This window comes from Capricornis sumatraensis, chromosome 23 (genome assembly GCF_032405125.1).
Source record: "Capricornis sumatraensis isolate serow.1 chromosome 23, serow.2, whole genome shotgun sequence".
In the NCBI taxonomy this organism is placed as follows: Eukaryota; Metazoa; Chordata; class Mammalia; order Artiodactyla; family Bovidae; genus Capricornis; species Capricornis sumatraensis.
This window is the reverse complement of record NC_091091.1, coordinates 51,178,721-51,205,143: the sequence shown is the minus strand read 5'-3', so window position 1 is coordinate 51,205,143 and position 26,423 is coordinate 51,178,721. Positions and strand designations below refer to the sequence as shown.

The following is a 26,423-nucleotide window of genomic DNA, read 5'->3' as shown; positions in this document are numbered from 1 at the left end:
GGCCGCAGCCCCGGGATGGTCCCTGGCGTGGGCTGGGGGGGGCTGCAGCCCCGGGGATGGTCCCTGGCGTGGGCTGCAGCCCCAGGGACGGTCCCTGGCATGGGCTGGGGGGCCTCCGCCCTGGGCATGGTCCCTGGCATGGGCTGGGGGGGGCCGCAGCCCTGGGGACGGTCCCTGGCGTGGGCTGGGGGGGGGCTGCAGCCCCAGGGATGGTCCCTGGCGTGGGCTGTGGGGGCCTCAGCCCCAGGCATGGTCCCTGGCATGGGCTGGGGGGGCCGCAGCCCCCGGGATGTCCCTGGCGTGGGCTGGGGGGGCCTCAGCCCCGGGCATGGTCCCTGGCGTGGGCTGGGGGGGCCGCAGCCCTGGGGATGGTCCCTGGAGTGTCAGCTGTGGCACACGGAGCCTGAGGTAGGGGCAGGGAAGGGGGGGCCCAGGTAACTGGGGAAGGACCCTCCTGCTGACAGAGCAGAGCCAGGCGGGCGAGCACCCCACACACACCCACCCCTGGGCATCTGCCAGGTCCCTGCGGTTCACAGGCCCGAGGGGCCCGCCCGCTGCACCCGCTCCCCCAGCCGGCATCTCTCGGGCTGGGCACCCTGGGGACCCGTGAGGGGTGCACGCCTTGCTCAGCGGGCGGCCAGGCCGAGCCGTCGCCGCAGCCCCAGGGCTGCGCTCAGCGTCCTGGCGCTGCACTCATGTGGGGCGGATCTGGGGAGGCCACGGCCCAGAGCAGCAGGACAGAGGGCACTGCCAGCCGCTGAGCGTCCAGGGGCTGCGCCCCATCCTGAAACGCCCCCTCTGGTCTCAGTCGGCTGGTGGCCGGAGCTCTGCTGTTGGAACGAGGCCTGAGGCCCTGCTCGGCACTGGACTGTCACCCCAATCGTATGTCGGAGCCCCAGTCCCCTCAAGATGATACTGGAGAGAATTAAGGTCAAATGGGGTCATGAAGGGGGTCCCGGATTCAACAGGACAGGTGTCCATGAGAGAAGAGGCCCGTGGCTGCTTCTGTCCTCCGAGGATGCGGCAAGAAGGTGGCTAGCATTGTCCAGCCAGGATGTGGGCCTCTAAGAGCCGAAGGATGTGCACGCTGCTCCAGCTCCTGGCCTGAACTCCATCTGTGCACAGACTGGCCCAGCCACGGGGCTGCCTTGGGGGCTGCAGGCCCTTCTCAGATCCCCGTGGGGTGTCTGCGTCTCTAGGCCCGGCTGCTGCAGGCCTCCGCAGGCTTCCCGGGTGTGCTGCCCGCTCGCACTCACTCTCACTCGCCCTTTTAACAGCAGGATGACATCACACCCGCCTTTCTGCTCGGATGGCACCACAGGCAAGGAGCAGAGACATGCCCCTGCCTCCAGGGCCGCTGGGCTCCACACGTGCAGCCCAGCAGAGAAACACCGGGGGCTCAGGAAGCCGATCCTTCAGACCTGCGACGTCCACGAACGCGGGCAGCAAGGCTGCACCTCATGGGCCCTGGGGAGACGCAGACCGCCGTGCGGCCCAGCCTGGCTGAGTGTGCGTGCTGGCAGCAAAGGAGGGCTTGAGCATCCTAAATGGTGGCGAAGTAAGCAAGGCCAGCAGGTGGATGAGCACGGAGGGCACCGCCTCGAGGGGCACTGAGCTGCAGCGTGGACATGCTGGTGCCAGGACACGCCACAGAGGGAGGGGTCGTGCACCGTCCACGTGACAGTCCAGGACGTTACCTAGGACACACGTGGAAGCCCGCACCCCGCAAACACAGACGATGCAAGCACCCCACGGGAACATACAACGCTGCTCAGCTGTGAACGCACACGGCCGTGCCGGAGCATGCATGGAGTCCCTGGATGGGGGGTTTGGGGGAGAGACGACCCTGCACCAGGACAGGAGGGCGGGACGAGGGCTCAGAGTGCAAGCACGGGCCCCGGCGGCACCCTCAACTCTGTCTGAGCAGGACACGGAAACAGCGACCCGGGTGCGCTGAGCTGGGGCCCTGACTTCGCCTCCGCTGGCGCTGCGCTCGGCTCTTGTGACGCATGGGCTCGCAGCCCCGCGCTGTCAGGACAGCGGCTCATTCCTGGACGGCCGGGGGCCTTGCACGCCCTCCCGCCCGACGCCAGGAACACGCGGGGGACCCGTCCTCCGGCCAACGAGGAGGCTGCCCGGCGGGCCTGGATGCCCACGTCTACACTGGGCTCCGACACGGGGACAGCGGCTGCCCAGGGGCCCATCGTGCAGGGCATCCCGGCGACCTGCATCCTTAGCACGGGGCCTGCCTCTGCCTGGAGACCAGAGGCTTTCTTTTCTGCCGGCTGGCCGAGCTCTGGGAACGGCCCGGAGAGGAGCCCCGGGACGCAGGCCTTTGAGCGGCTGACAGCTGACGGATGGCCGCCCGCAGGGCCACAAAGACGGCTGTGTGGCTGCCGCGTCACGCCGCCGCTCCCTGGGAACTAATTGCTCGGCGTCGCCCCGGGCAGCTTTATTTTTCTGGCAATCATTTCTCTGAATGCCCCAAAATGAGCGTGAAACAACTCTTTTGACCGGACATAAAAGTTAAATGTCCCAATGTTGACCAAATTAACTTCAGCGCTGTGACAATGGCTGTATCTGTGAGAAGACGCTTAGGACAAAGGGGCGCTTTCTGCCCGGATTTCACAGTTGTGATGTAAGATTGTTCCTGCGGACCTGGCCGGGCCGCACCGCAAAGGCAGACACAAGAGCCCTGTCACTTGCGGAAAAAAACCTCATTTCACGGCCGAGAGCTTGGGGGAGGCCAGGAAGGGCTATGTGAGCTGGTCTCTGCGGCTGGGCTGACGTCCCAAACGCTACCCCCCAGGGTGTAGCTGTGTGCCTGACAGGCACCCTCCATGGGTACAAAGATGCACGCAGCCCCCCAGAGACCCGGGAAGGGTCCGAGCCACCCTCCAGGCGGATGGGACCCCAACCCCACGCAGAGGTCCCGACACCGCCATCCCCGCATCTCTGAGCCTGGTACGCTTCCCTAACTAGAGATCTGTCTCCTTCTAACCTTTCAGAACAAGAGATTTCAAGCAAGAAATTATTGCGCAAAATATCAGTTGTTATTTGCCATAAAACCTGCCCTCTGGTAACACTGGAAAGCCTGTTTTCTGACGTCTGCAAGTTCACACACTTCGGACCAGAGTCTTCCTCTTGGGTGTTTTTCTTCATAAGTTAGCTTTTCACTTTAAAATCATTTTCAAGTCACAGGAAAGCTGCAAGGACGGCCGAGGGGCTCCCGGTCTTAACCCAGGTCCCCCGGCCCGGCCTGCGGGGGCAGGGCATGGGCTCCCGCCCAGGTGGAGACGGGCCTTCAAGGCCCTCCGGGGAGACTGAGCCGGGACCCCCGCACTGCCTCTCTGCGCCCACGTCGGCCGCAGACAATGCTCCCAGAGGTTCCCAACGCCCTGAATGGGGCCCCCTTGGTGGCAGCGTCCATTCAGGGGCCAGCGTGGCATTGTGCTCCCATCGGCACAGCAGAATGCAGTCTGCTGGTGGCTGCCAAAAGGTTAGCAGCCCCGATGAAAGGGCGTCCGTCACTCACCGCCACAGAGCAGCCCTTTGTGCGGGCGCCGGCCGCACCGGGAGGTCCGGACGCGGCTGGCTGGGCGCCCCACAGACGTCCATGGGAACGCCGAGGCCGCTTCCCGGGGGCCGCAGAGCAGCAGCAGTTCAGGTGCTGACAGGCCCTGAGGCCACTTGCCTCTGCCGACCGACCGCAGCCTCCAAGAGCGGCCCAGTTCCCGGCCGGCTCGGCCCTGCCCTGAAGGTGGTCTGGGAGGCCTGTCCGGCCGCCATGTCTGCCGTGACCACACGTGCCCGTCCCCCTTCCCCTGGACCAAGAAGCCTGTTCCAGCTGGGCTGCAGGCCGATGCCCCTGCGGGCTGACCGCCTGGAGCCTCAGCACCGACCCGGCCGTGCTGGCGCCTGGCTACCCTGGGCCCGAGCGGCGAAGGCTCGAGTCCAGCCTGCTGTCCCTGTCTTCGGCGATTGACACCCAGCTCGGTCCACAGCTGGACACCCAGCCCCAAGGAGTGCCCACTGTGGACGCGGCAAGGGCAGGCAGACCCCCGTGTCCCCCGCGTGTGGGGTCTCAGACAGGGTGACGGACGGACCTCGGGGACCACTGCCTCATCCCAGGCACAGCCCCTGGCCTCCCGCTCCATCCAGGGTGTGTCCCGGCCGAGCACAACTTGGGGTCTGGGCGGGCCGGCTGGGCCCTGGGGAGATTGGAGACGCACCCCAAGGCCAGGCGGGCCGGGCCCCCTGAGAGCAGGGTTGCTGTAGGGGAGGCCTCGCAGGTGCTGGGCTCTGGGAAACTGGGCCCAAACGGCCGATTAACCGGGGCGAGACCGCCTCTCCCGCCCAGACAACAGCGCGTCAGTGCCGATGCGGCGGAGGTCACAGATCACCGTGGACAGACGAGGACCAGAGGGCCCAGGTAGGGGCCCTGCGCACTGGCTCTGATGGGGCTGGGTGGCCGCGGGGGCTGAGAGCAGGGACAGGAGGAGCCCCCCATCCTGAAGACCACCGAGGCAGCCGCCCCTCCCGTCAGGGGCCCGAAGCTCTGACCGGGAAGCAGGGGCAGAGCGCGGAGGGAGGCGGCACTCAGCGGGCAGGGGGCAGGGGGCAGGGGGCAGGGGTCAAGGGGCAGGGCTTGTGTCAGCTTTGTACTTTTGGTAAACAGGGGAAAGCAAGCCAGGACAAGGTGAAAAGCCAGCCAGCCTCAATTCTCCGCAGAGGCGGGCGGGCGGGGGCCCCTCTGCACCTACCTGTCGAGCACGTAGCCCAGGGCCTTGTGCCGGATCCCCGAGTACACAGAGGGGCTGGTCTCCCAGGCAACCAGGTTGGAAGCATCGTGGAAAAGGTGGATGTTCACCAAGTCGAAGGCACTGCGGGGTCAGAGACAGGAAGCTCAGGATGCAGGCTGGAGCTGCTGGGTCCCCCGGGGCGGCCCCCTGCCACCCCACCCAGCTCCCCGGGCAGGTGCGGCCAAGCTGCCTGGGGCAAGTCCTCCTCTGAGGTGGACTCAGAGGAGACACACTGGGCTCATGCGCGCGAGCCCTCACACAGGAAGGACCCACGTACAAAGGTCGCCCCCAGCAGCAGAGGGACCCACAGAGGATACCTGGAACTCGTGTCAAAACAGAGGAGCGGGAGGCGGGTGAGAAGCCGGGAGGAGCTGGGCGCTCGCCCAGGCCTCAGCTCCCCACGCAGCTGGCCGTGCAACCTGAAGCCCCCGTAGGGTCCCCGGGGGCACTGGGGGGTTCAGTTCACGCTGCAGAAGCAGCCCCGAGTTCACAGCCCCTGGAGAGCCTTGGGGAAACTCCGCGGCCATGCCTCCTGTGGGCCTGCAGGGGCATGGGGAGGCTGGGGGGCCGGTCACCCTCGGGAGCCCTGGAGCGTCGCTGGGGCCTGTCTGGTTCACAGCAGAGCAGGCGGGTGGGCTCCACACCCCCTGCAGAGTTGGAGCCACCAGGCCCTGAGACCCAGCCTGACAGCACACCACGCGCGCCACCCCCGGTCCGAGCACACGGAGGAAGCTCCAGCTCTCTGCTCCGGCTGCACGGTGACCACTGAGCCCGGGCGGCCCCCGAGCCCTTCCCTGGGCCGCGGGTGGCAGCCGGGGGCCGGGTCAGGAGGCTGCGGCGGTCTCGGCTCCTCCCGCCCCAGAGCTCTGGGACCCCCACCCAGGGGACGCCCCGACCGCGTGCGGCCCCAGCGAGGGGGTCGTGTGGACGTGTGGGCGGTCCCGAGGAGGGGCCACAGCAGTCAGCCAGCGGAGCAGTCGCAGTGCAGAGCCAGGTGGCACGCATGCCGGGGGGTGGGGCACGGACTCCTCGAGGTGCCCCGTCCCAGCAGAGGGGTGGGGGTGCCCGACTTCCCGAGGGTCCCCCCACCCATGCTGCGAGTGCTGCTGGCCGTGGCTGCGGGGGCCACCAGCGAGGGCTGGGATGCGGCCTAGGCCTCTTGGCCACGCTCAGGGTCCCGGGCATTGTGGGGCCCATCAGCCCCGTCCAGCCGGCGGGGGGGCGTTGGGGCTGGCCGCAGGGGCTGTGGGGAACGTACCAGTCCGCAAGGCACCACCGCGTCCGGAGGAAGCCTTTCCTCGACCACTTGCACTGAAAGGCAAACAGGCCACATGGGTCAGCAGGGGCGGTGGGGGGCGGCGGCCGGGACAGCTCTGGACGACACTGTGCTGGGACCACGAGCCATTGCGTCATCGCCAACTCTGACCCCCAGGCCACAGCCTCACGCTGGCACAGCCTCCTGGGACATCTGCCCTCCCATGGAAGCCTGCGGCTGGTGCCCAGGAGGGGTGTGTGGGGAGGGCCCATGGGGAAGGTGGGCGTAGGGGCAGGGGCTGTGTGGTCCCAATGCTGCGTCCGGGGCGGCAGGGTCTCCGGCCCAGCAAGGGCCTCCCCTCACCACCCCGCATCCCTGCCCACCCCCTAACACCCAGACTTCACGAGGGGCCCCTCCCACTTCCGCGGGCGGCCCCTCCCACTTCCGCGGGCGGCCCCTCCCACTTCCGCGGGCGGCCCCTCCCACTTCCGCGGGCGGCCCCTCCCACTTCCGCGGGCGGCCCCGCCCCCTGCACAGCCTGGGCTGGCCGGGTCACAGCGGCCTCGAGTCCAGACAGGCAGTTGTCGGGCCCCTGCCTCACTGGCCTCCTCTCTGATCACAGCTGGCTAGAACCACCTTGCCGGTCGGAGTGGCTGCTGTGGGACCCGGGAGCCCTTGAGGCTGAGAATGGCACCCGGGGTCTCGCAGGGGCCGGGGCCGGTCCTCGGGGGCCCTCGCCCTCTCCTAGCGCCAGGGCAGGGGGCGGAGGGGGTCTCTAGGTGCGCTGGAGGTTGGTGCCTCCCCCGCCCCTGGGGCAACCTCTCCGGAGACCCAGTGACTGATCCTACGTCCCCCTGCAGAGAATGGGAGGTGGTCACGGCCACCCCGCTGCCCTCAGGCACGTCGGGAAACTGGAAGCCGCAGTGCAGAGCAGCCCTGCCTCAGAGGCCTGGCTTTTGGGCTCGGGGCCGGCCTGCGGAGGCGGGACCAGGGTCCGGGTCCGCACCCACGTGGAGGGGGGCCGGGGTACCTGCGCACGAGCTTCTGGACACAGATGCTTGCTCCACATGGAGGCAGAGTTCTCGGGGGGACTGGGGTCTCCCCGGCCTCCCACTGTCCCGTCCACCCTGCTGGGCGCCCTGGCCATCGCCGCCTGCTCCACGCTGCCCTCCGGCACCCACCCCGACTCTCGGAGAGGCCCTCGCCCCTGGAGAGGAGACCACGGCGGCCGGGGGTGGGGGCACGTCGTTCAGCAGACAATATCAAGTGCCCGCTCAGGTGCCCTGTTAATAGGATTCCTTTACGAGCAGATGGATTGCGAGCACAGGCGGCTTCATCTACTAAAAGACGACATAAATCTCGGTGAGAAAAGGGAGGCTGCGGGAGGTTATCAGCACACAGCCCCTGTGAAAGGCCCGCCTCGGAGCATTAGCGGGATTAATTCATCTTTCATAAGAGCTCGGAGTGAGCCCCATGATCTATGGCAACAACCAATTTCTCACTACGGGCTCGAGGAAAAAACACTGCCCCAGCCCCAATCGACTGCACAAATCTGCTTTTTAAAAATGGTCTCACATTATCTGAAGTGCTGCTCCCAGAGGTAGTGTTTGAAACGCGTGTTGAGCCAAAAGAACCCGTAAATCAGCGGGGAGAGTTCTGTTGGCTTTAGACGCGGTGGGCTGTAATTATTTGGAATGGCATTATGCCTCCATCACGGTAATTACCGTTAGATTATCCTTAAGCGGTGGTAATAAAAGAAAGAGAAATCAGTCTTACACTAATTCCCTCCCCTAAAGTGTGTGTGAACGGAGCGGCGGGGCGGGCCTGCCCGCAGAGCAGGAGCGCCTGCCGGGGGCGGCCAACCCACAGGACCCCACGGTGGGTGGGCCTCCACTAGACATGTGGCCCTGGGGCTTCTCACACCTGAGAAATCCCAGACTACCGACAGAACGGTAGAAGCACATGTGCTTTTCTCAGTAAGATTTTCTTCCTGTTAATTCATCGAGATGAAAGAAAAATGAGCAAGTCCTGGAAACTCAACGTCAGACCCAGCGGAACACAGACGCAGGCAATTCCGTGGGGCAGAGCGGGGGCCCCAGCCTGGGGTCACCTCATCCCAGCGATGCAGTGCCATGGTGCAGAAATCTGGGTCCCCACAGAGGCACCCCGCCTCCTTCCCCCAGAGACACTCTGCCCTCTGCCTGTGGCGGGCAGGGGGCCCCCTCAGAGCCCGCAGCCCCTGCCAGCCCCTCCCTCAGAGGGTGTGCATGTTGGGGGGGACCACGGCTGAGCCCCTGATGCGCCCACCCATCCACCCACCCGCCTTAGCCCCCATCACGCCCTCGGGGCTCAGCAGGAGAGAGACCGGGGGGACCCCAGGCACTCTGGGCCTGGAGAGGGTGCCCTGCAGAACAGAGCCCAAGGGTGAGAGGGGTGCGGGCGCCCTCGGAAGAGGCCACAGTCCTGGGAGGGGTGCGGGCCAGGAGGTGAGCTGGGCTCGCAGAGGCTCTGGGTCAGGCGCCGGGCCTCCCTGCAGGGAGTGGCCTCGTCCATGGGGCTCCTCGGCCCGCCTAGGAGGACATGGTGACCGTCACAGATGACCTTCTCTGAGGACTGCCACAGTCCCCGGCCACGAGCCTCCGGTGACCCAGCTCCAAGGCCACAGGGCAGTGAGAGGACCCCAACCTCCGAGTCAGCTGCAAGTGACGGGGACGAGGGGCGCTGGGGGGTCAGCTGAGTCTCTGGGGTAACAGTGACGTACCACACACGTCCACTTCGGGCCGGGTCACCAGGTGCGTCCCCCTGGTGGGTGTGGAGTGGGACGATGTCCTGGACACGGGGCAGCCCCTGGGGGGCAGCGGCTGGGGCAGCGGCGCAGAGAGGGAACCGGCGGGCTGGGCACCAGCAGAGGCTGCCTGCCAGCCCAGGTGCCCTTCAATCCGGGGCCGCACTTGCCTCGGCCCGTCACCATTCAGGGCTCGAGTGGCCGATTAAAGGAGAAAGTCGCAAACAAAGATACTGAGCTGCCTGGGTGGGAGAAAGGGGGGCTACCTCAAAGGCTCCCCACCCGGCCCTCAAGTCCTCGCTCCATGAGGCCCTGGGCCCAGCGCTGCCCACGGGCCGTCCAGCCCCTGCCCTGACCAGGCGAGGTGCCCTGCCTTCCCTGCTGGGTGCACGGACCCCGGACATTGCCAGGGGTGTCAGGGTCCCCCCTGCAGAAAAGCTGATGAAATACCAGAGTCTCCTACTTGGCCAGTTCAGGGATGTCCCTTAAATGCCCCCCGGGCCCCTGCAAGCTGGCCCTCCTGCTGTCAGAGGCCGGGACCTTCCCTGTGGTCCTGCAAACCCCTCTCAGCCTCCCCCGAGCTGGCACCATTTCCACTGTGGTCCCCGGTTACTCTCAGGCCGGGGCCAGTGCTGGCTGTGGGGGAGCCAGGGCGAGTCTGGGTGGGGGTGAGGCCAGGAGATGACCCGACCTCTCAAGATGACTTCTCAGCCCCTGCTCTGTTCCCGGGAAGCTCAACCACCCTCCTGCTGAACACGGCTCTGGCCAACAGCCTGGAGGGATGGCAGGGCCCATGGCGGGGGCGGTCAGGGGAGGGGGCGCCGAGGAAGGACGCTTCCGGAGCTCCCCCACCACGCCCTCCCCAACCCGCAGGGCAAGAGGGGACAGGCTCTGGGGCAGGGACTGGCTGGGAGGCGGCCCCTGACATCAAGTCCTTGGCGGGGACAATGGATGGGGAAGCTGTGCCTGGCGGGACGAGGGGCTCATCCTTCATGGAAGCGGCCACAATTCCTTCACCGCAGGAGCGGGTCATAAAGCAAGTTAATAAAGCCATGGCCTTGCTGAAATCAAGTGCCGGGTGCGGGGCGGGGCGGGGCAGTAGCAGGGGCAGGGTCGGGGGTGGTGATGCTCTTCCAGAGTTGGGGGAGGGGGTGGGGTGATGCCCAGCGCTCCTCAGTCCCCCAGGCTTCACGGGTCATGTCCCACTCTGCGTCCACAGGCCCCCCAGGGAAGGTGATCCGTCTGGGTCAACCTGTGGATTTCACCGTAAGGAGGCCCCAGAGACACTGGTTATTACAACAGTCTCTAAAAGGACTGGGATCCAAAATTGCGTGCGCAGCGTAATGGAGGCATAAAACCAACAAAACTGTGCAAAAGTGCCCGCGGCGCCCAGGAGCCGCACCCAGGCTTTCCGACTGTCCCAGCAGTGGCGAGAACCAGCCGCACCTCCCTGTGCTTCCAGAGCTCTGTGGGGCAGGCACCCCAGGGCCTTCCCTGTGGAAGCGCGGGGGCTGCTCAGCACATGAGGACGGGGAGAGCCCCCGAGGGCCTGCGCCCCCACGCCCCAGCGCTCCCGTCCGGAGCGTGACCGACACGCGGAGCGAGGTTTGTTGGGAGCCCCAAGAGACAGTCCTCCTGCACCCTCGGGGGAAGGGTCTTGTGCCTGGGAGTGACGATGGCTGGAAGATTCACCTGCTTGTGTCAACCATGGGTCCTCCAGCCCTCACCCGAGGCCACCCTGCCAAACCCACCGGGTCGGGACCTCCAGCAGAGCAAGACGCCGGGGCACGGCAGCGCGGGATTGGGGTGAGGACGTCCTGTCTTGGAGTGTGACGCATTCTCGGCCCCAGCCCCGCGCTGTGCTGGCCGCCCCAGCAGTGACCTACCTCGGGGAAGTAGTCCTGCGGGAACTTCTCCTTCTCCAGCATGGGCGTGCTCTCCAGCGTGTCCGAGTAGATCTCCTTGCCGGTCACCTTCTTGTACTTCTTGGCTGGAAGAAGGCCCAGGATGACTTCAGTTCTGCACCCCACCCCCAGCTCAGGGCCACAGGGTCCCGCGTCCCACCCGGGCAGCCCTGTGCAGGCCAAGGGCCGAGACCCTGGGCAGGCAGCTGCTCCTGGGAACCCAGGGCCCATACATTGCCATCCCTGCAGCTGGACCCTGAGCCTGGATTTCATCACCCTCAGAGCGCCTGGCCTCAGGTTTACGGGGCTAGTTGGCCCCCTGAGCAAACGGCCGCATTTAAAAGGGCTGTGGCGCTACCGTCCACTCGCGCTCCAGGTGAATTTATTTAATCACATTGATCTCCTCCTGCCATCACTCACAGCCAGGGAAGGGGAGTCCTCATGTGAGACTGGGTGGGGGGCGCAGGCAAGGTGGCGGGGAGCTCTGGGCCCGCTCCCCGCCCGTCCTGTATCTGGCTGACCCCTGCACACCCAGGCCAGGATCACTCCCTTCACAGACCACGGTCCCTGAGTCCACCGAGGGGCTAAACGCACGCTCTCACTGGGCTGGGGGGCAGAAGGCTTCGAGCCCTCCCCACACGGCGGCAGGGAGCCCGGCAGCGAGAGAGCCTGCTGAGACCGCCCCGGGAGCCCCCACCAGCTGCAGGGGCATCACACTTTCCCTGCTCCCAGGGGACGGGGGAAGGGCCCTGGGGTGCTTGGGAGAAAGGACACAACGGGCCGTCCTGCCAGAGTGCCCCTGAGGCCCGGCCCCATGTCCAGCGAGCGGCCCCGCTGCGCTTTGTGGAGCAGGGCCCGCCCCACAAGCCCCGCGAGCCCAGGGAGCCCAGGGATGCAACGAGAACTCCCCCACCCCCCGGGGCAGGGCTGGGGCCGCCGCGCCTCCAACCTTGTCCCCAAACCAGCGGGCCGGGCCCCTGCCTACGGGTGCCTCTGCACCTCAACTGACCCCCCAGCTCCCCACACCGCCGCCTCTGGCTCCCCACCAGCCGGCGCCTGGGGGAGGCTAAACGGACAAGGGCCCCGGATGGAGGAGGAGTCTGCTCCAGAAAGGGAGCACGGAGGCCAGTGCGCAGGACAGGTGGGGTCAGAGTAGGGGGGTCACAGAGCCCACAGAGCAGGGCGGGGCTGAGCCGGCGGGGGAGCCAGGGGCGGCCTGGGCCCCCACGCCATCTGCAGAGGGCATGGGCCCCGTGGAGGTCCGGCCCCAAGGCTCGCCGGAAGGAGGGGGGTGCTGGGGGCTGCGGCAGGAGGCCGTTCTGCTGAGATGAAACCTGGGTCCCTTGAGGAAAGAGGAGACTGGGGAGGGGTGGGTAGGAGAAGGCCTTGGTCTTTCTTAAATAAGATTTTATTTTTAGAGCAGCTTGGGGGTTACAAAAATTGAGCTGAAAGTGGAGTGTTCCCATCCTCCTGGTGGCTCAGACGGTGAAGAATCCGCCTGCACTGCTGGAGACCCAGGTTCAGTCCTTGGGTCGGGAAGATCCCCCGGAGAAGGGCACGGCTACCCACTCCAGTCTCCTTGCTCGGAGAATTCCAAGGACAGAGGAGCCTGGCTGGCTACAGTTCCCGGGGTCACAAAGAGTCGGACACGGCTGAGTGACTCACTCACTTTCATAGCTTCCCAACAGCCTGCGTTGGTGGGCTCGCCCGTGCTGGGGGTCCCGACAAACGCAGACATCACAAATGCACATATCCACCACTACAGCCGCTCAGAGCACTCCCGCGGCCCTGAAACCATGCCCCACCCAACCCGGTTCAGCCAGCCTCACTTCTGCTGCCTCCACTGCGGGTGGCCTTCCCCAACAGGCCACGATCCCTCAGGAACACACGTTTGAGCTTCCTCCGCGAGTGTCTGTGTCTTGATAGTCATCTCATTTTGCTGCTGGAAAATATTCCAAGTCTGGATGGCCCACAGTCTGTGTCTTCTTTCATCTATGAAGGACACACTCTGGTTACTTCCAGTTTTTGCTAATTATGAAAAGAGATGCTTTAAACATCTTCCTACAGGTTTGCGTGTTGCCATTAAGTTCTCTATTTGGGTGAATGCCAAGAGATGTAAGCGTGTCTGCGGCTTTGCAAGAACTTGCCGAGCTGCGAACCACGGAGGCAGGACCGCTGTGCTTCCCCACCAGCAACGACGGGGACTTCCTGCTGCCCAGAGCCGCCAGCATGCCGGCAGACTTCAGGCGTTCTCACCGGGGTGTGGGGGCTTTAACCCGCATTTCCCTGGCGGCATGCGATGCTGGATAGCTTCTCATCACATCTGTGTATCTTCTTGGGTGAGATTCTGTTCACATCTTTCGCTGTCCAGTCACTCAGTCACGTCCGACTCTTCGCGACCCCATGGACTGCAGCACGCCAGGCTTCCCTGTCCCTCACCTACTCCCGGAGCTTGCTATAACTCATGTCCATCAATTTGGTGATGCCATCCAACCATCTCATCTTCTGTCGCCCTCTTCTCCTCCTGCCTTTAACCTTTCCCAGCATCACGGTCTTTTCCAATGAGTCAGTTCTTCACATCAGGTGAATAAACTATTAGAGCTAAAGCTTCAGCATCAGTCCTTCCAGTGAATATTCAGGATTGACTTTCTTCAAGACTGACTGGTTTGATCTTGCAGTCCAGGGGACTCTCAAGAGTCTTCCCCAACACCACAGTTCAAAAGCACCATTTCTTCGACGCTCAGCCTTCTTTATAGTCGAATTTGCACATCCATATATGACTACTGGAAAAACAATAGCTTTGACTATACAAACCTTTGTCGGCAAAGTAATGTCTCAGCTTTTTAAATAATGCTGTCTAGATAGCATATTAAAAAGCTGAGACATTACTTTGCCAACAAAGGTCCGTCTAGTCAAGGCTATGGTTTTTCCAATGGTCATGTATGGATGTGAGAGTTGGACTGTGAAGAAAGCTGAGTGTTGAAGAATTGATGCTTTTGAACTGCAGTGTTGGAGAAGACTCTTGAGAGTCCCCTGGACTGCAAGGAGATCCAACCAGTCCATCCTACAGGAGATCAGTCCTGAGTGTTCATTGGAAGGACTGATGCTGAAGCTGAAACTCCAGTACTTTGGCCACCTCATGCGAAGAGCTGACTCATCGGAAAAGACCCTGATGCTGGGAGGGATTGGGGGCAGGAGGAGAAGGGGACGACAGAGGATGAGATGGCTGGATGGCATCACCGACTCGATGGACATGAGTTTGAGTGAACTCCGGGAGTTGGTGATGGACAGGGAGGCCTGGTGTGCTGCGATTCACGGTGTTGCAGAGTCAGACATGACTGAGCAACTGAACTGAACTGAACTGAGATTGGTCATAGCTTTTCTTCCAAGGAGCAAGCATCTTTTAATTTCATGGCTGCAGTCACCATCTGCAGTAATTTGGGAGCCCAAGAAAATAATGTCTGTTACTATTTCCATTGTTTCCCCATCTATTTGCCATAAAATGATGGGGCTGGATGCCATGACCTTTATTTTTTGAATGTTGAATTTGAAGCCAACTTTTTCACTCTCCTCTTTCACTTTCATCAAAAGGCTTTTTAGCTCCTCTTCACTTTCTGCCATGAGGGTGGTGTCATCTGCATATCTGAGGTGATTGATATTTCTCCCGGCAATCTTGATTCCAGCTTGTGCTTCATCCAGCCCAGCGTTTCTCATGATGTACTCTGCACAGAAGTTAAATAAGCAGTGTGACAATATACAGCCTTGACGTGCTCCTTTCCCAATTTGGAACCAGGCTGTTGTTCCACGTTTGATTCTAACTGTTGCTTCCTGACGTGCATCCAGGTTTCTCAGGAGGAAGGTGAGGTGGTCTGGTATTCCCATCTCGTTAAGAATTTTCCACAGTTTGTTGTGATCCACACAGTCAAAGGCTTTAGCATAGTCAGTGAAGCAAAAGCAGATGTTTTTCTGGAACTCTCTTGCTTGTTCGATGATCCAACAAATGTTGGTAATTTGATTTCTGGTTCCTCTGCCTTTTCTAAATCCAGCTTGAACATCTGGAAGTTCTTGGTTCACATACCATTGAAGCCTGGCTTGGAGAATTTTGAGCATTGCTTTGCTAGTGTGTGAGAAGAGTGCAATTGTGTGGTAGTTTGAACATTCTTTGGCACTGCCTTTCTTTGGCTCACTTAAATTGTGTTGTTTTCTTACTACTGAGTCTTAAGGAGTTCTCTTCATTGCAGAGCAGCCCTTTTGTGCCTTTTCAAATACTCTCTCCCAGTCTGTGGCTGGTTTTCTCATCCTCTTAACGGAGAGAGAACACGTTTTTCACTCCAGTGAAGTCCAGCTCCTTTGACGGATCACGCGCTTCGTGTCGCATCTAAAGAGTCACCACCACACCCAAGGTTGCCTACGTTTTCTCCTACGTTACCGTCCAGGAGTTTGTGGTTTCACACTTCACGGGTGGGTCTCTGATTCATCTTGAGTTAGTATTTGTGCAGGTATGCGGTCTGTGACTGGGTTCACTTTCCTTGCATGTGGACAGATCCCAGCACCACGTGTGGAGAAGGCTCTCTGCTCTATTTTATTTCTCTTGCTCCTTTGTCAAAAACCAGTTGGCTTCGTGTGTGAGGATCCATTGCTGCTCTCCGTTCGATCTGTTTGTCTCTTCTTCCACCAACATCACGCTGTTTTGATCGCTGTAACTTTATAGAGAGTCTTGAAGTTGAGTAGTGTCAGCCCTCCAATCTTGTTCTCCTCCTTCAATACTGGGTTGGCTATTCTGGGTCTTTTGGCTCCTCTCCAAATAACCTTTAGGATAAATTGATCAGTACCCACAAAATCACTTTCTGGGACTTAGAACAAGCTTGTGTTGAGGATCAGGTTGGGAAGAGCTTGACAACACTGGATCTTCCTATAAAGGAACATGGACTCTCTCTCCACTTACTTGGGTCTTCTTTGATTCCGTTAATCAGATTTTATAGTTTTTCTCACGGAGATGTCACCCATATCCTTTAAAAATGACCTAACTTGTCTACTTGTGGCCGTGCTGGGTCTCCGTGGCTTTTCTCTAGCTGCAGTGGGTGGGGGCTGCTCTGGTTTCGGGCACGGGCTTCGCACGGGGGTGGCGTCTCTGGCTGTGGGGCGTGGGCTCTAGGGCCGTGGGTCCCAGCAGCTGCAGCATGAGGCTCAGCAGTTGCGTCTCCCGGGCTCCAGAGCACGGGCTCAGCAGGTGCGGCACTTAGGCCTTGCTGCTCCGCGGCGTGTGGGGTCGTCTCAGCCCGGGGACTGAGCTTGTGTCTCCTGCGCTGGCAGGAGGACTCTTCACTACTGAGCCACCAGGAAGCCCCAGTGTCGCACGCATTTTGCTGGATTTTTCCCCAAGTACTTCTTTTTGGTATGTGAGCTATGTTCTTAACTTCAAATCCTCCTTGTTAAATGCTATCAGTGAAAGCCCTTGACTCGTGCTTATTAACCTCATATCCTGCAACCTTGCTCACTGGCACTAGCTTCTGCTGCTACCGCTGTTGATGTCAGTTCCTTAGGATTTCCTATATAAACTAGTCACCTAAGACGTAAGACATCTTCCTGTCATAAGGCTTTTATGCCCTTCTCTTGTCATATTACAGTAGCCAAGATTTCTGGTGTGATGTGGAAGGGAAATGGTGAGAGTGGACGCCCCACCTCGACACTGGCCTTAGGGGAAAGCATGTAGACGTAGCTTTTCACTGTTGAGCATGACTCAGGGAAGAATCTCTGCAGCTGTTCTTTATCCAGTCGAGGAAGTTCTCCTCTATGCATAGTTTCCTGAGTTTTTATTATAAATGGGCATTGTATTTTCTGAAATATTTTTTTCTACATCTCGATACAATCATGTGATTTTGTTTTTTAGCCTATTGATGTGATGGACTACATTGACTGACTTTTGAATGGAAAATCAGGCTTACATACCTGGAATAAATCTGACTTGGTCACAGTGCATACTTTTTCTCATATGTTCCTAGTTTTGAGTTGCTAACCTTATCAATATGTTGAGAATTTTGCTTTGTATGTTCATGAGAGATACCGGCCTGCAGCTTTCCTTTTTTGTAATACCTTTATCTAGTTTTGGAACCAGGGTAATGCTAGCCGTGTGGAATGAATCAGAAAGTCTTCTCTCTGCTTTTACTTTCTGTAAGAGATTCTAAAGAACCGGTATAATTTCTTCCTTAAATGTTTAGTAGAATTCACCAGTGACAGCATTTGGGTCTGATGCTTTCTTGTTTAGAAGGTTATTAAGTACTGACTGAATTTCCTTTAACAGATAATTCGTATTATCTACTCCTCCTTGAATGAGTTTTGATAGACTGTATCTTTCAAGGAAGCAGGCCATCTGAGTCATCGAACCTACAGGCGCAGCCTTGCTCACAATATTCCTATACTATCCTTTAACGTCCACTGGGTCGGCATGATGGCCCCGCTCTCATTTCTGATGTGAATGCGTGTCTTTCTTTGTCAGCCTGGCTACAGGTTTGCCACTTTTGCTCCTTTTCAGAGCCGGCTCCCGGACGCGCTGGCTCTCTGCGCTGAGCGTCTGCTCTTGGTCTCGCTGCTTCTCCTCTTCCACCTACTCTGGGTCTCACTCGCTCCTCTCGCTCAGGTGTGACAGGAGGCTGAGGGGAGGCTGGGGCTGTCTGTCTCCCTCCCCATTGGCTGGGCCTCGATCAGACCCCAGCGGGCTGGACTCTAGTCAAGGGCTTTCCTTGCGGTCAGGCCTCTGGGAGACCTGACAGAAAGCTCTGGGCGTTTCACAACTGCTACTCTCCCCTCCCCTGCCAGAGGCACGCAGGGATTTCCCTTGATCTTCATCCTGGGAACCTGGTGGGGCTCCTGGAGGCCAACCCACGAAGGGGAGCCAAGGATGGCCGCGCGGGGCCGCCCTGCCACGACCTGGCTGCTCAGTGTCTCTGCCTCTCTGGCCCGCCAGCCTCCCCCCAAGCCTGAGGGGCAGCAGTCTGTCCCGTGGCCTCGCTCCTCTGAGGGGTCCACGGAGAGTCACCTACTTTCAGCTGGTTTGGATCGTCTCTTCTGCGAGGCTGAAGTGACTACTTCCTTGCTCTTCTCGTGTCGGACCAGAAACTGGAGCCCCTTTCATCTGTCTCATCTCAACTTTCTAAGTGGGAAAGCATCTGTTAAAACCCAGGCTGTTTGTTCTTTAAAGTGTGTTCAAACTGCACAAACCTGGATTGGTTTCGCTGAAGCTCAATTTCAGGCAGAAATGCAAGCCTTGAAGAGCAGGGAGTGGGGGCCGGCGGCCACACCTGCCTGAGACTCCGGCTGCACCCACTGCTGTGGGTTGGCAGGAACGCCTGCCGCGCCACGCCAGGCTTATGACCACCGCCCGTGTTACCACAGTTCTTGCTGCTGATAACGTGGAGGTCTTGCTGGAGTCGAACGCACATCTAAGGTACGGCTGTAAACAGACTGTGGGCTAGCCAGGCACTTCATGATGCCTTTGACGTAGTAATACAGCATTTCTGCAAAGGCTTACTTGAAAAGAGCAGACGCTCACCAGAGGTGGCTCCTGTAGGGCCGGAGACGCAGGTTCGTTAGAAGCAAAGCCCTTCTGCTGCAGCTGTGCCGGGAGCCACCGTGTCTGCACCCTCCTGCCACCCTGCTCACGGCCCCGCAGACATGACACCACGTCCAGAGCCTGCAAGAGCGTGGGCAGAGCAGCCCGCTCCCACCAGGTCTGCTGGGCCGCTCTCAGCCCCTGGGCGGGGCAGAGAGTCCGCAGGCGATGGGCTGGTGAACGCCTGCTGCGGGGACCCTGCTCTCAGGCTGATGGAATCACTGCTTCTCGGCCCGTGGGCGTGCTGTCTCCAGAGTGAGCAGCCAGGACAACTCTGAACAGACTGCGAGGCAGGCCGCTCCCACCGTCCTCACACCTGGTAAGCATCGCAGAGGCCTGTGATCTGGCTCCACGGCCCTGGTGCAGCTCAGAGAGCTCGATGCTCAACATGCAGAGTTGAGCTTGCCTGAGCGGTCAATACACTCACCCTGCGGGCGGCCGGCCCTCAGACCGGGGCAGACCCACGGCCTCCGTGCGTCAGCACTCGGGGGCCCTTGGGAGATGCACAGGGTTTGCCCAGTGAACACGGGTGGCGTTGTCCGCTCCGCCACAAACACGCTCTCGCGCACTCTTTCCTGAAGCACGCCGTCTGGCTGTGCTTTTCACTTCTTTCCCACTTTCTCACATTTGACAGGCACACAGATACAAACCGTTCCCTTCTCCTCTTAGCTCTGTTATAGGAAAAGCAGAGCCCCCGGCCTGAGCCATGAGGGGTGGCAGGGGTGTGGCCCGGGGGTGGGCTGGCCGGGGCCAGAGGGGAAGCCGTCCGGGGTGGGCTGACATTGAGGCTTCAAAGACACAAAGCAGGTGTCCTCCCAAGTCCCTGCTGCGTGACCGCAGCAAAGCCTTGACCAAAACACACCTGCAGTCCTCTCGCAGGGACACTGGGCGGAAGGGGCCGGGAGAAGCCAGACCACAGGGCAGCGGGCAGGGTCCAGCAGGACAGAAAATCCCAGAGTAGATGAAGGACAGCGTGGCATCTTACCTTTAAAGTCAAATTGGTAGATGTTTTTTAAGGATTCGTGAAGAAAGTAAAAGCTTCCTAGCGCCTGCAGAGCAAAAAGAGAAACCAAGTGAGCGGCCTCAGAAGATTCTAAAGCGGTCTTGCGTGAGAAGGCGAGTCCAACTCATGGCGGCCAGTCACAGCCCCTGAGCCTCGGCGGCCAGCGTCAACACCTCCCGACCTGGACACCTTGTGCTCTGGCCTCGAGCCAGGCCCCCGCGCCCACCCCGTTGCCCACGTCTGCTGCGGCCACCCTGCCCCCGAGCCGCCAGCCACGAGCAGCACCACCAGCCGCCTGCCAGCGCCAGGAGCAGCTCTGGGCGACCAGATCGGCCCAGCGCCCCCCTCAGGAGGCCAAGTGCAGGCCCGGGCGGGGCAGGATGGGGAACCCAAAGCCGAAAGTCACTTATTTACCTGGAATTCAAACTTCACTTGGGGTGTGTGAGTGCACGCATGCGTGTGTGTCCGTGTGTGTGATGAGGCTCTGCAGGCACAGAATAAACAGCCCACGTGCCGCTCACCCAACCCCGGCTGTCACCAGCTGCCCTGAACCCTCCCCAAGGGGAGCTATGGCCCCTCCATGCCCACGCCCGAGGCCCGGCCTCTGCTTTCTGCTCTGACCTCGGACAGCCGAGGCCCCTCCAAGAAGCAGACTTGGGCAGCACGGGGACCCCAGGGAGCGAATCCTAACAGCCGCTCCGCTGACGTGGGCCGGTAAATGGGCATCCTTTCATCTCTGTGAGGAAAGTAAGCATTCAGAAAAAGGCTAAGTAAATAAACATGATTGCAAACGTTTGAACTGTTGCCTCATTGAATGCAATAAAGCTAATACAACATTAAGAAGTTTATGATGAATGGAAATGAATTGCCAGTGTAGGGACAGAAACTCTAACTCATATGGAGTCAGAAAATCCATAATTAGTTCTAATGAGTATTTCAAGTCAAAGTGCCACCCAACTTTTCCGACTCCTGACCGACCCCATCGATGCGGTTCAGGGCCCGTTTGTCAGCAGCTGCGAGGACATCTGGAGGGAAGCAAGCAGGGCCAGGCGCCGGCCCGCGGGTCCTCTGACCCCACAACTGTCAGCAGAGTGTTCGTCATGTCGGAAAGTATTGACTCCTTGCCTGCTTTCCTAGAAACAATTAAAATGGTTTTTACATATTTATAACCCTGACTGTCAGGAGAGCCTGTTTCCTCCATTAGTGAAATGCAGCATCCGCTGCTGTGTCCACCAGGGCTCAGGCACCGGGGCAGACTCGCCCGGAGGCTGCGGGGATCCAGCGGCCGGGCTGTGATGGGAGGCAGCGTGAGCCTGGCTCTGGGGCCGTGTGACTCCCACGCGAGCACCAGGGGGACGGCGGCAGGAGACACGGTTCGGGGGCCCTGGTTCCACCTGCCTGGCAGCGCAAGGCCCCTCGAGGGTCTGCAAACGCTGCCAACACTGTGCAGACAGTCTCCCACAGCGACTGAGTCGGCTGACGGCTGATGGGACCCAGAGCCGCACCTGGGCGCTCCTCTGCCTTTGGGGGGCTGAGGGCTGAGGACCACGAGCCGCTCTCCAGACACGCTGACCCAGAGTAGGGGGCAGGGCGCGGGGAGACCGCTCCCCACACTGGACAAGAAGCCATGCGTCCGCAGACGTCCAGCAGACATGAAGCGCAGGTTTGCCAAGAGTCCCACAGATGAGCCACTGCCCACCCGTGGTGGGAGGTGACGTGGCCGCAGAGGCCAGCCCTCGGATATGCGTCCACCGGCTCTTATTGGCAAACAAATCGGATGCTCCAGGACGCACCGTCTCGGCGTGACGCCCTCACCTCCACGTCGGATCTCTGGCTTTCCTGGGGATGAGACGGCCCCTAACGCTTGAGTCAAATTGACTGAGGAAGGGCTGCAGGGGCAAGTGTGCCCTCCAGACGCACGGAAGAGGGAAACGGACACGTCTTCTCACACACACACGTGTCCCAGGCAGTCACTACGGGTGCTGATGCTGCAGGGAGCACGGCGTGGCATCCTTGAGCACACGTGAGAGACACACACATCCCTGCACGCGTGTACTGTGTGCACGTGTACTAAGTGTGTGTGCATGTACTAAGTGTGCACACGTGTACTAAGTGTGCGTGCGTGTGTGGCACGCAGCTGGAGTTTCTGGGTCCCGGTGGGTAGGCACAGAATTCCACGTAGGATTCTACACAGCATGAGGGTGCCATGCTGACCCCGCTCCCCGCCCAGCGGTGCCTGGTGCCTGCTGCCCGCTGCCTTGCCCGGTCCTGGCGCCGGCAGGCCAGCCGTAGCCCTCCGCGGCTGCAGGCCCGCGCGCTACCAGCAGGCGCCTCCGCTGTGCTGCCCTCCCTCTGGAGCAGCCTAGCGCCTCCTTCCGGCACAGCGGGTGCGTGGGCCTCTGCTGGCCGCCCTGCTCTCACCCGAGCCCACTGTCCGTTCCCCGGGCACAAGGAGCGTCTCCCGCGCCTCGGCGCGCCTTGTCGGTCCTCTGTGGCATCTTCACTGAATGGAAGCTTTTAAGGGAGCCAAACGAGCCGACACCCCCTTCACGGTTTAGGCTCCCATGTCTGGTTTGGCAAGAGTTCTCTCGGACTCCATGACGAGTCTCACTGCCTCTGATACCCGGGCTGCTCAGAGGAGGCAGCGTTTCCATGGAAACCGGCAGCATCTAGGTTCTTGAGAGGAGAGGCTGGCGAAGCAGGTAACGCCCACGATGGCAGAGCACGGCCGTCCTCGGGCTGGAGGCCAGCGTGGCCAGAGAGTCTGTGGTGAGGGCGGCGACCAGAGAGCGAGAGGCAGGGCCGGGCTGAGAGGGAAGGGGCGTAAGGCTGCTTTTTCCCACGCCAGGGAAGTATCTGTGGGCAGGGCACAGGCGCCCGGTGCCACTTCATCCACGCGGATTCCATCACTCCATCCATGTGGTTCCCCGTCGTTCACGTGAAGGCCACGCTCCCATCTCTCCAGGGGTCTGTTCTGTGGGCTCTCGACTCCTCTCATCGGTCTATTTCTAACAGCACTTTTTCCTAGCTTAGCTTTAGAATAAGTCTTCATATTCAGTAGTAGAGATAAATGCCCCGTTTTGCTTTTCTTCACAACTGCTTTTGTTATTTTTGGCCCTCTGTACTTCCAAGTGAAACTCCCCACCAGCTGCCAAATTACACCCAGACATCCTGCGGGGGTGCAGATCACACACAGCCTGCCCTGGGGACAGCGGACGTCTTCACGGCACTTGGTCTTCCTTCCCGTGAATGCGACACGCCTTGAGCCACACTCAGGTCTGGTTCACAGGGGGTTAAAGCGGAGCACCGCTCTAAGAGGGTCTATAACGTCAGGCCAGCCTTGCACTCCTGGCCCCAGGCTGGCTTGATCACAACACACGTGCTCACACTCGTTGAGTTCTGGCGGCTGGACTGCGTCCAGGGCCTTCACCTGTTCCCGGCCTGGTCCTCATCCTCGCCACCCGGTGACTTCGCTGAGCCAAGTCTGTGACGGCCCACCTGTGAGTCAGAGCAAGACTTCCCTGGACCCTCGGCATCCCTGCAGCGTGGTCGCCTGACCCCGCAGGATGCCACTCTCAGCCCCCTGGGGGGCCCCGCTCCGACTCCACGGGCAGCCGCACAGGCTCCGTCTCCCAGCTGCAGGCTCCAGTGTGGTGGCCCCTGGGGGTCAGCCTCGGGCGTGGGACACACAGTCCCCATGCGCACGTCCCACGGGGGCCAGCCTCCTGGACTCGGGGCCCTGTGGCATCGCCCCCTCTCCTGCTGGAACGCTGTCCTCCCTGGATGGGCGTGCCCACCACCACGCCCTCCCCAAACGGCCCCTCCCCGCGTGACCACCGCCCACGGCACTGCAGACCCTCAGTCCCCGGCCCCGGGGGGCCCACCTCCTGCGCCGCTGCAGTCCCTGCGCTCTAGCCCCTCTGTCCCCCCAGCTGCTGCGGGGCCGCCAGAAGCCTGGCCTTGTCCCCCACTCTCTGGTCACCCCCTTACCACAGCCCCCCGACTCACAAAGCTCTGGCCACACTGGCCTCCGGCCCGAGGATGGCCAAGCTCTGCCACCACGGGCATTCCTGTTCTGCCACCTTCCTCTCATGTGAGCCCTGATGATGCACGTTCCCATGGGAACGCTGCCTCCTCTGAGCAGCCCTCCCGGATTTCAGCCCCTGCACAGCCTCGCCCTTCTGCGGTGCTGCCCACTCTGGCTGTGTGCGTATTTCCTTCTCTATCAGGAGGGGAGGCAGCTCCCTGAGGGGCCTGGTCACCTGAGTCCCCAGCACAAGGCCTGGCATTCGGCAGGAACCACTGGACAGTGAGACAGAGACATGTCCCCCACCTCGCCAGGAGACGGGGCCACGGCTTGGAGCCAACGCACCACAGGCCTCAGAGGACAAGCCAGCCCCGGCCTCACAGCAGTGCCTAGAAGCCAAGCCCGACGCACGGGTCACATGCCTTTACCAACAAGGGGAACGACCCTGTATCTCACAAGGGGAAGCCCCCAGACTCCTGGTTTTAAAACAGTTTAACAGATTGAGTAATAAATCAAAGCAAAGTTACTGCGACACTCATTAGATTACAAACAATAACAAATGAAACCAGGCTTCTGCTGCAGTCAATGCGGGGCTTCACTGATCTTCTCCGGCATAATGAACTCTCGGATGGCCAGCCTAATTGGATGGGGCGGCTTGACTGCCCATGCTGGCCTGCGTCACCGGAGGGCGGCCTGCAGGAGAGACTGCACACAGGTGTCACCGTCTCAGGCGCCCAGCCCCGCAGAGGTGGTCTGTGACCCTCGCAAACGAGAACTGACTTGTTCACAAAGTACCGACTTTCCAGGTCAGCCCCTGGGCTGCACTTGGAGTGACGGTCAGGCCCCCGCTGACCTCTGCGCCCCGCTCCCCGCGGCCCGCCCGCGCCAGGGACACGTGTAATTTCATTTTGTCTCCTGCCCGACGGCCAGCATCGGAAGTTAATCAAATTGGCTGTCCATTGTATTCATCTACGTACAAAGCTAATGATATTCCACTGCTGAATTAAAAAGCATTTTATAAAGCATGCACCGTGCGCTGAACCCTGTCACAGCCCGCCCCGCTGTCCCCTCAGCATCCATGCCCCCGGCAGGCCCTGCGAGGTTAATGCGCTGTTGACATGTCTGATCACCACGGCAAGGAGGCCGCCACGTCAGCAGGCCCTGCAGACACGGGCCACGGAGAGGGCGCGTCACCGGGTCCTGACCCACCTGGGCAAGGGCCCCTCAGGCCAGGACGGCCCTGTCAGGGCACCCGCCCTGCAAACCACCAGGGCGACCTCGGGCAGTGAGGAGTCCGGCCTGAGAGCCTGCGGATGGGGTGAGGCCTGGGACGGTGACCAGGACTCTGGATGGAAGGCCAGCTTCGGAGCTGGGCCACCGACCCCGGGACATCCTGAGAGCAGACAGGGCCTGGGCGATGAGCCCAGGGTTCCTGCCAGCAGCTGGAAGTGGACATCGCTGTGGCCTGAGATGGGGACAGCTCAGAGGGCAGGCGTCCAGCTTCGGACGAGCTGAGGCTGAAATGGCCCCAAGACGCCTCACAGGGGCAGCAGGCCCGGAGTCCAGGACAGAGGTCTGGCCCCGATGTGAACACAGTGGTCGCCGTGTGCAGAGTCCTCAACAAAGGTGCTGAGCTCCCGGGAGAACCAGAGCCAGGGTGAAGGGCAGGGGTCGGTGAGGGCCCAGGGTGCAGGGGTGACAGGCAGCCCTCAGGGACACGCACAGGTCAGCAGGGGTCAGGCACGGTGGGGAAGAGGCAGGGCGGGGCAGGAGGTGTCCTCGAGCCGAGTCTCCAGGGCGCAGGGACACTGAGGGCTTGGGAAGGGGTGCTGACACTGAGCTAGCTGGGGGCAGGGGCGACGTACAGGAAGTTCCAGCTGGAGGGGCTCCTCGCGGCCCGTGGCCCAGGCCAGGGACTCGGGACTCCCGAGACTCACGCGGCACCTGGGGAACACTTCAGCCGTCCCGTCCGCGGCCCAGCCCGCTCCCCGCAGAATCACTCATTCTGCTCAGCACAGTATCTTGGACCTTCCCTTTCAGAAGGGAAAGGTTCCTGCCTCCGTCTGACTTAGCAGGTTCCAGCCCGCCTGGCCGCGGGTGGGAAAGAAAACCTGTCCACGAGACAGAATTCCCTCCCGGGCAACGGAGCACTGCAGACCCGGAGCCCCTCGGCGAGCACCCCCAGACTCCCTTCAACTCTCCACCACCATCTCATCCTCTCGAGATGAGAGTCCTTTGCAGTGTGAATGCTCTTCTCAGCATTGCAAACAGAAAGCTTTGATAATAAGCAAAGGAAAACATCAGACTCCACATGACTAGTCTTTTTTATGAGATCTGTTGTTGTCTTCCCCATGTCTAAATGATCAGCAAAGCAAATCGATACTTTTATGCCAATTAAATGACGCAGAGAGTTTGCATCATAATTAAGGCAGCTCTGACTTCATCTTTCGTCTTCTGAAAATCATTAGCTCTTCAATTACAATTTCATTCTTAACGAGTGTTCTGGAGAAAGCGCATCCCAGACAGAGGACGGTTAAGTGAAAACGCACCTCAAGGGCCACCCAAACTGGGATACGCTGTTTACAAGATGCCTGCGCTGTAAACGCGAGGAGGAAGATTTAACCGATTCTCAAACGCCACCCCCACTGGGAAACTGCCATCTGCTTCTGCTTCAAATAACTTAACGCTGCCCCCATTCCACGGAGATGCTAACTCGGCAGCACCTGCAGAGGGCCCGGCTCACGGCCCCGGCCCCTCAGCCCTCCTCGCCCGGGCAGTCGGGGGGCACCGCCATCTCCTACTGCTGGAGGGTCTCACGCCTCCGTGGACACCGCAGGCCGTCTCCCCGCTGCTGGGCCCCGCCACGCCCGCCCTCCCCCGGCCTGCGCTCTCTGCCCCATCCTTCCCGCCGGCAGGGCCGCGGCCGGGGGGATGGCCCTCAGCATCGCGGTCACCACTGTCCCTCTCGGGGACCTGTCTTCCCCACGGCCGCTTTCAAAGGGGCCCCCTGGTCCAGGGTTCTGTTCAGTTTTGCTGTG

The 26,423-nt window shown here is 61.0% G+C and overlaps 1 protein-coding gene across 2 annotated transcripts in view; it reads right to left on the bottom strand.

Moving 5' to 3' along the window:
* The window catches only part of INPP5A (inositol polyphosphate-5-phosphatase A), a 153,786-nt gene that overhangs the window by 29,879 nt on the left and 97,484 nt on the right, over positions 1–26,423 (bottom strand). For both annotated transcript variants that reach the window (XM_068961351.1, XM_068961350.1), the window contains exons 5-8: positions 19,341–19,404; positions 10,729–10,832; positions 6,061–6,113; positions 4,764–4,883 (exon numbers count right to left, since the gene is read on the bottom strand). In XM_068961351.1, coding sequence (XP_068817452.1) covers positions 4,764–4,883; positions 6,061–6,113; positions 10,729–10,832; positions 19,341–19,404 — 341 coding nt within the window. The remainder of the gene's footprint in view (positions 1–4,763; positions 4,884–6,060; positions 6,114–10,728; positions 10,833–19,340; positions 19,405–26,423) is intronic.